This window comes from Galeopterus variegatus, unplaced genomic scaffold (assembly GCF_000696425.1).
Source record: "Galeopterus variegatus unplaced genomic scaffold, G_variegatus-3.0.2 Scaffold16, whole genome shotgun sequence".
Lineage (NCBI taxonomy): Eukaryota > Metazoa > Chordata > Mammalia > Dermoptera > Cynocephalidae > Galeopterus > Galeopterus variegatus.
This window is the reverse complement of record NW_007726127.1, coordinates 1474843-1491026: the sequence shown is the minus strand read 5'-3', so window position 1 is coordinate 1491026 and position 16184 is coordinate 1474843. Positions and strand designations below refer to the sequence as shown.

Below are 16184 nucleotides of genomic sequence, written 5' to 3'. Positions count from 1 at the left end.
ACCTCGACCTGAGGAGACAACTGTATCAAAACGGATAACTCCTGCCTTCATGAAGCTCTCAGACTAGTGAGCCAGCTAACACTGACCAAGGATCTTCTTGTTGTCAAGCACTTACAAGCTCTCTTGGATTGGGTTTCCTAGAAGCAGACTCAGAGACAGGGATTTGAGTCCAAGTATTCAGTTGAGAGGTGATCCCGGGGTGCACCAGCAAGGGAGAAAGGAAGTGAGACAAAGAGGGGAAGAAGGGAGTCTGAACCCTCGTTAATGAGCAGGCTGCCATTGTGGGCAACTTGTATTTTATGCTGCTGGGAAGCTCTGGGAGCTGCGCAGAATGCACCTGTCATACCACCTGAGGAACAAGAGGCTGGATCTTTAGGCTCTGGCTCCTGTCTTTGGTTGATGGGAGCACTACCTCCTTGGCCCTTCTGGTCCACAGGCGTGCAGAGCATGCTCCTGTGACCAGAGAAAACCCTTAGGCAGAGATTTGCAGGTGCCTGCAGGAAGAAGCCATCAGGCCTTCAGGAACATGAACACTGGGGGGATAGGGCAGGGCCACATGCATCACCTCAGTTAATCCTGAAAACCTGAAGCAGGTGCTGTCATGATCTCCATATGACAGAGGAGAAAGCAGAGGTTCAGCTTAATCCTACAGCAAGCAGGCATTATGGCTTTCCTCTTCACCATTACCCATGTTGCCTCCTGAAACAAACATCTGCTCATCACCTTCCGTTTGCAGGCACTCAGCAGGTGTGCAGAGCTCAAAGGCGAAAAAGGCAAGGGACACTTATTGGCCTCCTCTGTGTCAGCAATTTCGGCTGCATTGGCAGTTTTCAGAACAGCACATGGTTGAAGGCCCCCTGGGTCAAGGCCTTCAGATGTGTAGTTACATTTAAGCCCATGAGGAAGGAATAGTTGTTTTGTTAAGTGACCAAGCTTGGAGAAGACCTGGCTGATGTCTCACAGCTGGGGGGCCTTGACTCTCCCAGCACTCTGTGCTTACCTACTGTGCCCGCTAGCACCCAGCCCTTCCCCTCCCCTCCCCACCCTCCCACCTGACCTCCTCTCCTTTCCCAACAGCCTGGACTCTGCAGTGGCATGATGCTGCTGCCAGCATCCTTGGACTTTCCAGGCTTGCCTTTCCACAGCACCCAGCCCTGATCCCCGTCCCAAGGTTGCTCCAACCTCCACCCCTGTCTTCCAGCCCTGGCAGCTAAGGGCAGCTGAAGAAAACCCACACAGATGCCACAAAAGCCAGCTGGCCTTCATCCCTCACCCCACCCCCATGTTCTTACTCTTGGCAGGTGACCCAAATTCTAGTCCATAGAGGAATTTGTGCTCACAAGTCAGGAATTCTCTGACCTCCTGCCCCCACCCTCACCCACCCCTCTCCTCTCCCCTTCCAATTTGCCGCTCCTTCCCCGCCTCTGTCCTGGTTCTAAACTCATAGTTCATACCCTCCGTCATTCCTCTGGTAATACCATCCAGTTTAATCCCCTTTTCTTTTGGAATCCTCGGCTGGGTACCCAAGGCCATCATGGCCTGGCCCTGCTTGCCACCCCAGCTTCACCACCGCCCCACTCTGCATCCTCACTCCAGCCACCTGTCATTTCCTCTACTTGCTTATCCTCTTCCAACTCATCCTTTAAACTTCTGGTTTAAAATCACTTCCCTCCATGAAGACTTCTCTGCTTTCCCCATTCCTGGGCAGAGGTAATCCCACCTCCCTCTGTGCAACCTTTACTCCCTCTGAATAGACCTGTGTTGATAAATCTAGCACATCTGTGTCTCCTCATCAGCTCTTGGAAGCAGGGACTAGGTCTTTCCTATTTCCATATCCCCCGCCTCCGGCACACTGAGCCTGATAAGCAGAAGGCCTTGAATACAGGCTCGTCAAATGGAGAAGACAAAATTGAGACATGCAGGGTCCAGTAGGACAGGCCGTAGAGAGATACAAACCTGCCTGCAGCCTCTCCCTCATCCCCACCTCCTCCCCTTGAGAGATGAAAATCCAAACTTACATAAAAAAATAAATCAGAAAGTGATTCCAGTCTTTACCAAAGGATTTTCTATAGTATTTCTTTAAATAGCCAGCTACCCTGGTGCATTTGAAAGAAGACAGAATTTGCAAATGTACATAGTGTGGGAGGGACCACAGACTCTGTGATGACATGACATCTGTGCAGAGGGAGTGGGGGGAGTCCTGAGGCTTCTGCTCTGCCATTTAGGAGCACCCAGTCTCTGGAGGGGAGGACTCTGTGGTGCACAAACCATCAGAGGGACAGGATTGGGGCCATACAGTGGGAGATGCCCAGAGCAGAGTTAATCCAGGAAGGCTTCCTGGAGGGCTGAGGTTTGCATCGTCTTCTGCAGGAGACTGAAGGTGGAATGGGGAATAGAGCAGCCTGTAATCTTTCTCCCAGGCTACGGGGCTTCTGAGGAAAGGGACAGGATCCAGAGTTCTGAACATGGAGGAAGACGAGTATCAGCTGCCTGCCTCCAGCCTCTCCTCCCCAGACCTGTCCTGGGTGCTGCTCAAGACACCGGAGAAGTCTGGGCTTCTAGAAGTCTGGGCCACAGCTCAGGCTCTATCTCTCCAAGGCCAGTGGCCAGCCACACATAGGCACGTGCCCCTGTGACAGGGGCTTTGAGGGTCATGCTTTCCAAATCAGGCTACGTGGTCTAAAAGGGTCCCAGTGTCCTACTGGGCTACAAGGACAGAAACTTCAGAATTCGTGGTGTTTGGAGAAGCTGAGAGATGGTCACTGCCCAATCCCTGAGTCTGTGCCCTGAAGACCCCATGGCCCTCCCCAAAGGGACAGTGGGGGCACCTTTTTGGGTCCTCAGATCACATTTAGAGCTTGGAAATTTCATAAATTCTCCCATGTAATTGCTTGTCTTAATTAAACTATTAGCATGAGAAAATGTAATTACGTAGTCAAAGCATGCAATCAGACAATGATTGCCATAATTAGTGGGGGAGATTATGGGGAATGAGTGGGATCTGTGACTTGGGGGGAAAAAGCGAATGCATGCCCAGAGTGCTGGACAGTAGTGGGCTCGGACGCCTCTCAAAGACAACTGCAGATGCAATTAGTGCCACTGGGAAGAGAACACATGTCTGGCGGGGCAGACGGGTGGGGTTGGGAGGGTGTAAAGTGAGTGTGCCCAGAGTGTGACTAAAAACGTGCCCAGAGTGTGACTCCCCACAGGCCGGCATGGGTCACCATCACTGCTGGCACAGGCAGGCAGGCAAAGCATCCTCTGTGGATCTGGCCAGCCAAGGGGAAGAAAGGGGGACAGTCACCTGCTGACAGCTGAAGGGGGCTCTGGGCTGTGGGGATTTTATGGCCATTCCCTGGGGCTGCATGAAAAGCTCAAGAAGAAAAGTTATGCCTTCTGCCCACCTCACTCCCTGCTCCCCAGCAAGTTACCAGTTATTGCACTTTAAATGATGTCAGGATGGCCTTCCAGGGGAGGCGCCTGGGTGGGCAGAGCAGAGACCTGGGGACACTGAGAGAGAAGGAGGGCAAAAGCAAGACAGAGACAGTGGGAGAGAAAGGGGGAGTGGAGAAGGAGAAAGCTGAGCACAGGAAGTGCTCAGAAAGGGGAGAGCTGCAGGGGGAGACCAGCCAATAGGGCTGGGAGAAAAGGTGCAGTCAGGGAGCAGCACCAGGGGAGAAGGAAGAAAAGGAAAGAAAAGAGGGAAGAAGCAGGAGTGGGAAGGGGTGGTTAATGCAAACCAAGTGCAATCAAACCTCTGCAGTCCTCCCTGCTAAGAACACTGCCCCTCCTCCCCTCTCCTTACAGTCTGGAACTTTATAAAACTTTGTTAGAGAAAGCGGAATCTGGGAAGCTGTTTATCCACAGAGGGGTTGAGAGCCGGAAGCTGGGGCTCCTGGCAAACCCTGCTCCCTACCTGACACAGCCCCACCTTTCAACAGCATGTCTTGAGCACCCACTACATGCCACCACTCTGCAGGCTCTGGAGGAGCGACCATCAACAATGGTGGGAGGAGACCAGCAAGTCCCCAGATAGCCCATGGCAAGAGCTGCCCGTAGGCCCACCACTGTGCTGCTCTGTGCCAGGACAGACCAGGCAGCTCTTTAGGAAGCCCCTGACTCCAGCCCACCCTCCACAGTGCCTGGCACACAGTAGGTGCTCAGTAAGTGAATGAGGCCCCTTCCCTGCCCCTCATCCACAGGCTGGCACTGGCTACATAAAGATGGATCTGTGCCTGCTTCAGTGGGGACCCTAAAACCTCCCCCTTCCCAGGTCTTAGGGAGCTGAGGCTGAGGCTAGTAAGCCAAGCCTGCAGCCTGTGGGGCTAAGAGAGCTGGAGCAGGAGGAGGGCAGCAGATCTCAGGGCCCACAGGAGCCCACAGTCCCAGCCTTGCCCTTACTGACAGTGGGTAGCCTAGCATCTGCCAGGCCTCGGTCCTTGCCCCGGCCAGCCTAAGTCCTGCCCTGAGTTGCCATCCTGGAGCCCTAGAGAACTCAGATGCTGGCTGGGGGGCTGCTCAAAAGCCTGGTGGCCCCGTAGTCTATGCAGGTTGCACACCCTCTGGAAAACCTCATGGGGCTGCAGCCTGTTGTGACCACTAGATGTCAGTGGTGACCTCCCCAGCCAGCTCTGGTGGCTGATCCCAACTCTCGGGCCTGGGGCCTGGGCACACAAGACTGGACCAGGGGTCCAGAGTCTCATTCATAGATGAACCCCCTCCTCCCACAGATGCCAGTCATTCCCCTGCCCACCCCTCAAGGGTCATGCTCCAGGCACAGATGACAGTGCCCACCCTGAGCTGGGTGCTGTGCCAGGTGTCAAGGTAGGAATAGAGGATAGTAAGACACATCCCTGTGTGGGGAACACACAAACCATGCATAAACTTTATTATGGAGGGGAAGAACTCCTGACTCCAAATAGGGGGGAAAGATCAGGTCAGAGGGCTTCACCAGGGAGGGACCTCAGGGGGATCTGAAGGAGGAACAGGAGTTGCTCCAGTGAAGAAGTCAAGGACATCCTGGCTGAGGGCCCAGCATGCACAAGTCCATGGGAAGAGGGGGGTACCTAGCGTACTGGAGTGCAATAAGCAAGTGCGAGATGAGGCAGCGAGAAAGCAGAGAGGTCCAGTCGCCTTCTCAGAAGGGGAAGAAGATATAACAACTATACTTTTATGAAGTTGTTACAACAAGCAAACGGAAAGGACATTCTTGGGGGGGAGGGGAGAGAGGGAGGAGGGAGGGAGGTGTCGGTGATGGGCCATAATAATCATATACAGTGTATGATATAACAACTATACTTTTATGAAGTTGTTACAACAAGCAAACGGAAAGGACATTCTTGGGGGGGAGGGGAGAGAGGGAGGAGGGAGGGAGGTGTCGGTGATGGGCCATAATAATCATATACAGTGTATATTGACAAAATAAAAATTTAACGAAAAAAAAAAAAAAAGAAGTGTTCCTTACTGGCGCCAAAACTTCTGAGTTAAACACATTATACTGCAATCCGTGCAGTGCCTGACTAAGCACAGGTGTCCCAAAGGGGAGCCCATAGATATTGCTCGCTCTCTCTTACACACACACACACACACACACACACACACACACACACACACCCTGCCAACCTAACCTGGGATCAGTAGAGGGCTTTCTTTCCCACACTGTCTCTGAGCTCCACTGGGGCTATAGGAACACCAGGACCCCACCCAGTGCTACACTGCCAACAGTGAGGTCCTTCTTTCCTAGATGCCTTCTCTGGTGGGCCCTGGAGGAGACACTGCCCATGGCATGGCTGGTGGCATGTTATCTCTGTTAGGAGTACTGTAACCATGATGGACACAGGGGCATCTCCTTAGCCTGTCTGCACTCTGTGTGATTTCAGCTGACAAAAGTCATCTGCTTCAGCCTGTAGCCGTGGTACTGCACCACACATTTAAACATGCTAGACACACTCTGAACATTAGAGTAGTGATATTATAAATCCTCAGGGACTGGGATTTAGCAAGACATCTCTTCAGAGAAGGGGCCATCGTGAGCACTGGGGACAAAGGGAAGGCTTGGATTCACAAGTCCCAGGGTTGGTTATTCATCCATGCATCCACGTTTGAATTCCACAAATATCCTTGTGCACTAAATATGAGCCAGGCATTTGCACTAGACTTTGGGGAGCTATCTCTGCTCTGCAGATTTACCATGAACAAGAGGTAGTGCTAAGACTAGAACTGGACTTGGCAGGTAAGGCACCAGAAGGGCAGGTGAGACAGGAGAGAGCAATTTTCTTAAGGCCTAGAAAAGGGGACAGGTGTGAGAAGTTCTAGGCAGAACCAGCCTTTACAACAAGCTCATCAGTGTCCTTCAGGACAGGATGGAGAGGCTAACTATGAAAATTCTTCTTCCAGGCCAGATTAAGGAAGTCCTCTAGGAGGCTGTGGGCAGCACCTGTACCAACAGTGTCAGAGGCCTGAGGAGGGATTTTGGGGGCCAAATAGGAAACTGCCTTCCTCATTTGGGGGCCAGGGAATGGGGAGAGCTGAGGGCCCTGGTGGCTGAGGCCAGGACCTGATGTGCCAGACAGGGCCAGGTGAAGCATTATGGGGCAAATTCTGGTTCCATCAGGATTGGTGCTAACTCAGCATGTGTTCCCTTAATTCTCGAGTACTATTTCCCCTTGTATGTCCTTTTCTTTAATTTTTATTTTTTTATTTTAACTTCTCAGTATACATTGTAGTTGATTTTACCTGGCAGGGGAGATACCATGATCATGAAGGTGGTTTTCCCAGGGCGAGGCTTATCCATTGCCTTTGCATGTCCTTTTAAAGTGCTTCCTGAAAAATCTTTAATCTTGTCTTGGTTGCAACAATAAGAAAAAAGATTGATTCCTATCTAGGCCAGGTTACATGGAAAAGCAAAGGGCCTGCTGGGTCAGGCAGAGGGGTGGCAGCTACAGAGACCCAGCTGAGGGCCTGGCATTGGTGAGTACCTCCTAGGCATGGCTTTGATGAATGCTCCCCCCGACTCCAGAGCTGACTGTTCCCTTGAAGATCTGTGTCATCAACCAGAGTGGCAGAAACCCTCTACCATGCAGCAAAGATCAAACATGAAGTATTAAAAGGACAGAGGAGGTACCCACAGAGCCTGCCCTGAATACCTTCTGTTCTTGCTGGTCTTGCAAGTCCACAGCTGGGTCTGGATGGAAAAGCCTGTGGACACTCTAAAGATGATGCCACACTGATTACATATGACCAAAGAGACCCCTTGTTGCTTCTAGAAAGATGCAAAGGCTGGTCCTTCAACAACCATCCTTTCAGCCTGACTCTTGGTCTAAGGGTGCTAAGGCCAGTCCTTGGATGAGATCCTTGCCCACAAGACTCCGTCTGTCAGAATAGGAAGGGCAACCCCTGCTAGGGAAGATAGCAAGTAACAACTGCGTGACCTTTGTGACAAAGGATTCTGGGACCAAAATGGAGGACTAGAGAGAAAAGAGCTAAGAAAACTGGGAACAGACAGAGTGAGGCTGGCTTGGGGGGACTGAGCTACCTGTGGGACAGACCTCCCTCAGGAGAAGAGAGGCTGAATTACAGCTGAGCAAGGGAGCTAGTATACACTTGGATTTGGGCTTGGTTAACCTCGAGGAGGTCCAATTGGCAGGGGGATGTTGGGTTGGGAGGATTGCTTACTATTTTAGTATTTGACTTCCTGCTTTCCAGCTGGTAGCACTAGCCACATGCAACCAGTCATTAGAAGAGGCTGGAGCCAAAAGCAAAAGGGAGAAAATTCTAACCCAATCAACAGCTGATTGGATGTTCCTGGGAGCAGCATGAACTGTATTGACCAATGGAAAAACTGAGGCCTGATTAGGGGCTGCCTCAGCATCCACAGTAGACCATCAGAATTCCTTCAACTGAGTTGCTCCTGGTATAGAAATCCAAGCAGCTATCTGCCAGACCAGTAGCCTGAAATCCTAGCTGAAGGCCCTCCCAGGGGTCAGCAATATGAGCTTCTGCCCAGAAGTGCCTCCTCAGCTGCAAGAATACTACACTGGACTGATACCTTTTGCATATTTAGACCATCCTATAATAAATGCTCCTAGGACTCATAGACAAATCACCCCATTACTTTCACTAAAAGGGACCTGATTAAGGGTTAAATGTCAAGGAAGGGACAGGGCTTGTGGAAACGTGGTGAGTATAAAGCATCTGGGACCAGACTTGAGGTGGCAAGTGTTAACAAGAGAAAGTCAAGGGAGCCAGCTGCCAGCCCTTGCCCCTCCCTTGGCCTCTCCAAATCCTGTCTCCAAATCCTTTGATACCCTGAAAACACCTGTCTTTCCACCCAGCGAAACCCTGAACCTCAAATTCAGTAACTGATGGCTTGAGGCCATCTCTGGTATTTGCAAGTGGCCTGGACACACAGTGCTCAAAAGAGGCCTGGGAGGTAGTGGGCAGGTGGCAGGAGAAGGGAGGGCCTGGCTAATTTGAAGCTGAGGGCCAGTCCTGTAGCCCAAGGTCTGGACACCACCTTCCTGACAGGACAGCAGCTGCCCAGCAGATGCCAATCTCTGTTGGGAGTGGTGCACCCCTGGAGCCAGGAAGCAGAGTGTGAAAATATGTGAGGTGGCCCTGGGCTCCCTCCCTGCCAGCTGGTAGCCCATTTGGTTTCCCAGATGGCTGTAGGAAAATGGAAACGAGCCCCTGGCCTCTGAGTCCTGACTAAGCTCGTGTGTTGGGCGTTTGGTCTTCAGCCCTGGCCCTCTTTGGCTGGGCAAAGGCAGAGGTCATGGCCAGGCTGGGTTCTTTGCCAGATAGGAAGCAGTAGTGCAAGTATGGGATCTGTTGGAAATCATGTGGGTTGTCAAATACAGACTTCTCCCCAAACTGCTTCAGGATCACAGAAGGGTTGATTCGGGAATCTCCTGAGCTGTTCAAAATCACGGTGCACCCTCTCAAGCTCCCACTTATACCTGACCCCTCTCCTACCTCCCTTCAAAGGCATTGGCGGGTGGGAGGTCAGGTCTGAATGCAGAATGGTTTAGAATTAATATTTAGGGAGAAATTTCTAATATGAGGCTGAGGATGCTGCTTCCTGCAAACCATTAGCAGTAAAGAGAACAAGCCCAATTTAACTGAACCAAGTCAGATAATATTTAGCTGGAAGCAGGGGGATAGACAAGATGACCTTGACAAGCCTTCACAGTAGACTCAGGCAGGGGGTTCCGAATAGAATGATCCCTGCCTTCTTGTCCACCAGGGCTCACACTAATGCAATGGGAAAGGCCAACTGAGATAAAATCATCTTGTTCTGATCAACAGAAGAGGTAATTGTGTGGTCCCGCTATGGCCTAGATGGGGGACCCCTGAGTTGTAGAGTCACAGATTGTCAGAGGGAAAGGGGAAATGAAAGAACAAGCCTTAGCACCTCCACCAAGAAACGCGGACCCATGGTTAGCTCAGTTGGTTAGAGTGCAGCCTATGACACCAAGGTCACAGGTGTGGATCCCCATACCTGCCAGCTGCCAAAAAACCCCAAGAAATAGGGGCCCAGAGAGATGATTTTCTAACTCCAGGCCTATTGCAGGAGGGTTTTCATGCCTGGGGAGAATGCCTTTCAGGAGAGGAGCTGGCACCAAGCCCAAGGAAATGAGGCACTAGACTTTGGGGATGGATGGCCATGGGGAGCCAAGTGCGGGGAGTGGTCCCCAAGGCCCCAGCCAAGTTTCTGGGCCCCAGATGAAGAGTGAATCGTTGGTTCCCCTGGAGGGGAGTAGTCAGTCACCCTGTAAAAGTTTATTTTTATACATGTCTGATCTATTTCACATCCGCTCAGATATTTTGACACATATACAGGAAATGTAACTCTCCCCCATATGGCAGTGTTTGGTTGGCTGGACCCGGGGAAACCCAATAGGGTCACAGAGGAGCAGAGGGGAATTGTAGCATCAGGGAAGAATGCCAGAGACCTGAGGCCACTATGGGCACCTTGGGCCAGCAGGCTGGGGACGGGGGTCATGGTGAGGTCAACATGGAAATTCTCCTGCTTGAGTACAGAGCCCCAGGCCTAGGAGGCTGAGTGTGGCTCCGGCTGCTGCCCCCAGAAGGGTTGGACTGAGGATGAAGCAAGTCCGGAGAGGACAGCTGGAGTGGGCAGCCAAGGAGATGGGGCTGTGAGATGGACAGAGACAAGGCGGGCTTGAGAGGCAAGGGCCGAGGTGCCTGTGGCACCAGCCAAGGAGCAGGATTCCCTCCATGTCCTGACGTCCTGGCATGAGGAGAGCAGAAGACCTACGGCTCAGAGGAGACAGGACAGGGAAAGAACTCTGGGCTGGGCGTTACCCAGCTGGAACTTTCCCCAGTTCCTGAACTTTCGTGGGCCTCGATCCCCTCATTTATAAACTGGGGTTGATGTTACCCAGCTGGGAGACCAGGAGGATTAAAGGAGACATGCATGTACTTTTTCCCAAAAAGGCCTGACACAGGAGAAGAGGTTGGCAAATGCAAGTTCTCTCGATCCTGAACTATAAAATGGGGAAAATACTAGAATCTTCAGCACAGGGCAGTGGAAGGTTGAAAGCGGATCATGGACGCAAATCACCTGGCTTAATTCCCAGCTCTAGGGTGGCAGTGAGTGCTGGCTCTTTCCTTCAGTTCTGTGCCTCGGGCAGGAGCTCGCAGTCCAGAGGGAGAACCGTGGGGTCTTTCAATGACACCTTGACAGACCCTGCAGGGGAGTGAGCACGGGGTGCTGTGGACAAGCAGGGAGGGGCAACTTCTTCCTTCCACATAGGTCAGGGAGGGTCCTTCTGAGCTGTGACTGGCTGAGTCTACCTCTCCCAGAGAGCAAAGTAAACTGGGAAGCTCATCATTCCACGAGGAAGAGTGGGCCGGAATAACGCATGGAATTTGTGGGGCTTTTATTTGTAAAGTTTAAACTCATGGACATCACATTCCTACAGGGTGTCACAGGGAGGCAGGGTGATGGGTGGGCACCCCTAACTCAGGGGGTCAAGGTGGGGCAGGCACCTAATCACTCCCCGTGATCCCTTGGTGCTGGCTTCAGACACAGGGCATGGAAAAGACAAGCTCTGGGACAATTTCTCCTAATGAAGCCATTTGGATCACCCTTGTCCTACATGCTTAAAATCCACACAGTAGCCTGGCCTCTGCCTCCTGAGAGCCCTGTCTCTATCTTGGGGCCTCCCTCTCCCTGGCTATAGATGTTGCTGGACTAGAATATGTCCTCACTGCCTTGGTCATTGACAGTGTCCCAGGGGCAGATTCGGGATCTCCAAGCATCAAGGAGGAGCCTCACAGTCCCACTTAGTAAATAGAATGTGACAGTCAAGAAGTGGCTAAGCCCTTCCCTTCCTCCCTTCTCCACTGGAACCCAGAGGGTGGCAGCTCTGAAAAGCCCAGGGAGTGTCAGTAGATAGAGGCTGCACTTGGCCTCACCTCCCCATCCCCCTACCCACCTCCCTGTAAATCCTGGCGACACAACAGGAAGGCCCTTTAACTAGCACATAAAAGTGCTTTGGGCTTTCAAAGGCCCGCTCTGCGTTTACAGGGAGCCCAAGATTTTTATAGGCCATTTCCAGCCCCCTTCCCCTGACCTACTCATGCATCTTGGTTTCTAGCTATGGTATAGTGCATTGTCAAAGCCCAAGCCAAGTAACCGTGGATGTGGAAGGAGGATGAGAGAGCCTTGGAACCCAGGAGGCAATGATGACCAGGCATGGACGGGCTGACCACAAACCCACCCCCTATGAACCAGGCAATCTGCTAGGGTCCCTCTGATTCGCCCTCTGTCCTTCTGGTGAGGCACAAAATAGGTGCTCACAAAATTGTCATTTATCAATTGATTGATTTGTAACCACATTAGCTGTACATGAGTCTTGGAAGGGGCCCAGGAAACACCTCTGAAGAAGTGGTAAGTGTCCTGTTCTAGGAGGTAATTCAGACCTTTCTGGAGGTGGCTGGGTAGGCGAGCTGTCAATACTAAGATTCAAATAATGGATCTTAAATACATTCTTTATCCCTACAAGACTGTGAACATACAGTTCTATGAACCTACAGCCCAGGAGAGTTTTTCCCTACCTGGTCCTCTGGTCCTAACTGTTCCGAAGACCTCCCAAGGGGATCTTGACTCCAAGTTCGGGGTAGGGGACCAGCTGTTCTGGTGGACAGGGCAAGAATCCTAGCCCTGCAGACTCTGAAGGCAGACACTGAGGCCCCTGGCCAGCTGTCCCCTTTGTCAGGGCCTCTTCTCCCACTACCCTTCTCCCTTCTCGACTCTCCTATCTAGCTGTTTCCTCATTTATTTCTTATCTCTTTCTTTCCTTTTTTTGGGGGGCAGTTTTTTATCTCCCTCCTCATTCTTCCCTTTCCAAACTCTTTAATGTCATTCCTAGTCTCCTTCTCTGGACCATTCTATACTTTTACCTTTTCTTTTTCTCCTTTTTTCCTTTCATTTTATTTGATCTCACCATCTTCTTCCCCCCTCTCCTGGACAAGGCTGTCTCAAAGTCTCCTTTAGCAATGAAATCACATACTTTTAAGGTCCAATCAACACATGCCATGCACGCTGTTAGGCACTTCCATGTTTGTTAATCCATTTTTAAATAGCACAGTTAATACAGCATGCAATGGAGTTCCTGATACAGTTCTTGGTGTTTGTGTTCTAAGTACACAGCCCTTCACAACCATCCTATGTGGCAGATGCTACCACTGCCCCCATTTTACAGATGATGAAACTGAGCTGCAAAGAGATGAAATAACTTGCCCACAATCACACAACTAGTAAACGACGGAACAAGATTCAAACCGAGTCTCTCAGCCTCCAGACTGCATGCGCCATCGCGGCCTTTCCCTCTCCTCCATGCTCTTCATGGTGGGCCCTTTGTGGGGAAGGGCAGGGTGGTGGAGACACAGCTTCTGGTTCCCAGAGGCTTGTGAGCCTTGCCTACGGGACTAGAAGGCATCCACAGCATGTGGCTGGGTCTGTGTGTCCGGAGGAACTCCAAGGCCAAGTGTTAAGGAGGAGTCACAGGAGGGGTCGACTGAGACAAGAGGATCCTGTCTTGCTTCAAAACAGGGGAGAATAAAGGCCTCTGTTGGGAGCCTCCACCCCCAGCTGGCAGCTCCCAGAAGGGCCTGTCGCCTCCCCTTCTGGGAAGGTCCTGCAGAACTTGTGACCCCACTGCTCCCCTCACCCTTCCTGGGAGCAGCAGCTGCGTCCTGCCCAGGGAAGGCCAGTCACCAGTGTCCACCAGCACCCATTCGGAACATCCCTCCCACCCCTGGCCACTGGGGACTTCTCGCGGGTACCTGGTTCTGGCCGCCCCCCTGGCATAGTGAGGAATGTGCTTCTTGTCATCCTATCCTCCCTCCTCGACCCCAGCCCAGTGCAGAATTGGATTAAGAACAAAAATATGAGCTGTGTTTGTTTTAATCAGCTTCAAGACACGGGGCCTTTTAAAGGGAAGGAGAGCAGGCCGGAGCTGGCCCCAGGGCAGGCAGGCTGGGCGGTGATGCCATTGTGGGGTCAGAAGCACGCAGAGCAGCGAGTGCATCTGCAGGTCAGATCCTGGGACAGATAAGGCTGAGAGGGAGAGGAGGATGAAAAGGATGGGAGGGAGGGAGGGAAGACACAGGTTTCCCTGAGAGTCGGAGGGGCCAGGGCTCCCACAATCCCTGTCAGGAATCAGGAGGGAGGGGAGGTCATGGTGTGTCCTGAAGTGAGCAGAGGTGACACTGGGAAGCCAAGGGAGCCCCCTGGAAGTGCCAACAGGGAGAAGTCTTTCCAGAGGTGAGGCTTCCTCCTGGCCTTTGGGATGAGGGATGATGGGAAGGAGTTGGGGGAGAGTCAATGGCAGTCTCCACCACCCAGTGGCAGAGGACCCCCCACCAGGGGCTGCCACAGAGCCTGAGCAATGGTGTCTGGACTTGAACTTTGTGCCTAGATGTGCCAGTGCCTGAGGGGACAGGTGTCACATCAAGTTCATCATGCAGAGCCCAGTGGAAAATGGGAGGCATCAGGGCCAGGCTGAGGGAACAAAGACCTGGGGGCAAAAGTCTGGAGAAAAATGACCTTCCTGGGCAGATCTTGGGTTGAATGAAGACCTGGAGGCTGTGGGATGTGGACGAAGAGCTCTGAAGAGGCAGCCAGGAGCCTGGGCCCCCGCACCAACGCTGGCAGCTCACAACATGACCTCAGGGGCCACCTCCCCTCTTCAGGCTTTGGTGTCCTCATCTGTAAGACGGAGTGGATGTGACATGAACTAGGTGCTCTGTGATCCTGAGACGTTTAGCAACTTCTTAAAAGAGAAACCCCTGTGCCCATATAACTGTACACTGCTACTATCCTTACTCAAAAGAAAGGGGTCCAGAGAGATTCAGAGACTGGGCCAAGGTCATACAGCCAATGAGAGAAGCTGGTACAAGTGCCCAAGACTCAGGAGATCTGGCCACTGCCCCAGCCCCCGGGGTCAAACAGCCTCGGGCTAGTGCACAGGTCAAAGCATCCACATGGAAACAGTGATGTCAGATGACTTGAGGGCAGAGCTTCCAGAAGTCCTTCCCAGAACCCTCCAGTTCCCAACACCAGGCACCAAGAGAAGGGCCTGGACTGGCTCTGCCCATGCTCCAACCTAACTCCAACACGCTGGGCTGCCCTTTCCTAGAGGGGACTGTGCAGGGATGGCTGGGGTCTGGGCCAGTCTCCATCCCATCTTAGACCAGGGCATGGGCTCCTTGGAACAGATCTGGGTCTTCCAATTCAGGCCCATAGAAGGGTTTTTGGTTCATGATGATGCTTTTACCAATCTGAGGTGAAGGAGAAAAATAAGTAGTGAATTCTTTATATGGCTACATTTTAGTTTAAACATTTGAAATGATAGCATCCCTTTTCTGATTTAAAATGTTCTTTCTTGTTATAGAACATGATGAAAGAAGGACTTCTAGAAAGTCTATTCTTGGCAAAATAAAAATTGTCAAATTTATGTCCACCCTTTAATTTAAAATTTTTAATTGACCCATAAAATCCACAAGTTTGGGAACAACTATATTATTTTATTTGGAGACATTCTTACCTTGCCTGAGGCACAGTCTGCATACTACAAGTACTTAATAAATACATATTACAGGACTTATCCTAGTTGGGGTCAGCAGGAACTTGGATTGGGAGATCTGGGGTCTAGAACCTCAAATGGCTGGGCAGGCCTGAGCAAATTACTGCATGTTCAGCCTCAGTTTCCTCTTCTGCAAGGAGGAGATGGGAGCAGGACTGCTGAGATGAATCCCAGCAGCAGTATTCCACAGCCCGAGGAAGGGCGACTCTGAGTTCCCAGAAAACAGATGGGGCCAGTCTCAAGCACCAAGCACACAGCTATGCCCCAGGCAGGAGATGCACTTATTCAGCCAGCCCATGGAGGAGAAGTTCTAACAACAACAACAACAAAGGGTCTGCCGAGCACAAGGAAAGAGCTAACCTGGACATTAGCCAGGACTTAGGCCCAAACCAAGCAAATGGCCACTTGCCCATTGTTCCAAACTTCTGCCTCCATCTCCCAACTCCTTCAGGCTTGTCACTCAAGAGTGTCTCCTCCAACTATGAGTCATCTCACCCCCATACGTAAGTCAATCCCAATGCAGCAAACCTTGAAATAGCACCTGCTCTGTGCCACGCATGGAGGACACACACATTATCCAGGAAAACAGTGAATACATTAGTGCTGCAAAATTTAAATTTAGAATATATGTATTTATATGCATCTACTGCATCCAAGCCTGTTAACAGGCAATTAGACTAAATAAAATATTTTGTTTTGTTCACACTGTTATGTATGCTATTGACAAAGCTCTTGGCACATTATTGCAGGGCGAATGCTTGGCCCCAAAGCCAGAATTTTCTCATTACAGGCTTTACCTCAACCTATTGTATCTGTTTTCCAGTCTGCTTTCCCCTCTACACTGTGGGTCCTCCAAAAACAGAGACTGTGTCTAGTATTTAGCACAGCTCTGGGTACAGAGAGCAAAAGGAAAATGCGGGGGGGGCAGATCACACATGAATGTGACCAATCTCCACCTTCAAAGACTAGTCCTTGGAAAGTAGCCCTGTGACTCTGAGGGCATATAGAGGAGAGAGGACACCCAGTCTCCCCGCCCCCCCCCCCCCCCCCCCCCCCCCCCCTCACCAC

The 16184-nt window shown here is 51.6% G+C and overlaps 1 protein-coding gene across 1 annotated transcript in view; it reads left to right on the top strand.

The window, feature by feature from the left end:
• Positions 1-2465: 2465 nt before the first annotated feature.
• Positions 2466-16184, top strand: part of ALX3 (ALX homeobox 3) — a 49726-nt gene continuing 36007 nt past the window's right edge. Inside the window, exon 1 of the mRNA XM_008566814.1 lies at positions 2466-2564. Coding sequence (XP_008565036.1) covers positions 2466-2564 — 99 coding nt within the window. The remainder of the gene's footprint in view (positions 2565-16184) is intronic.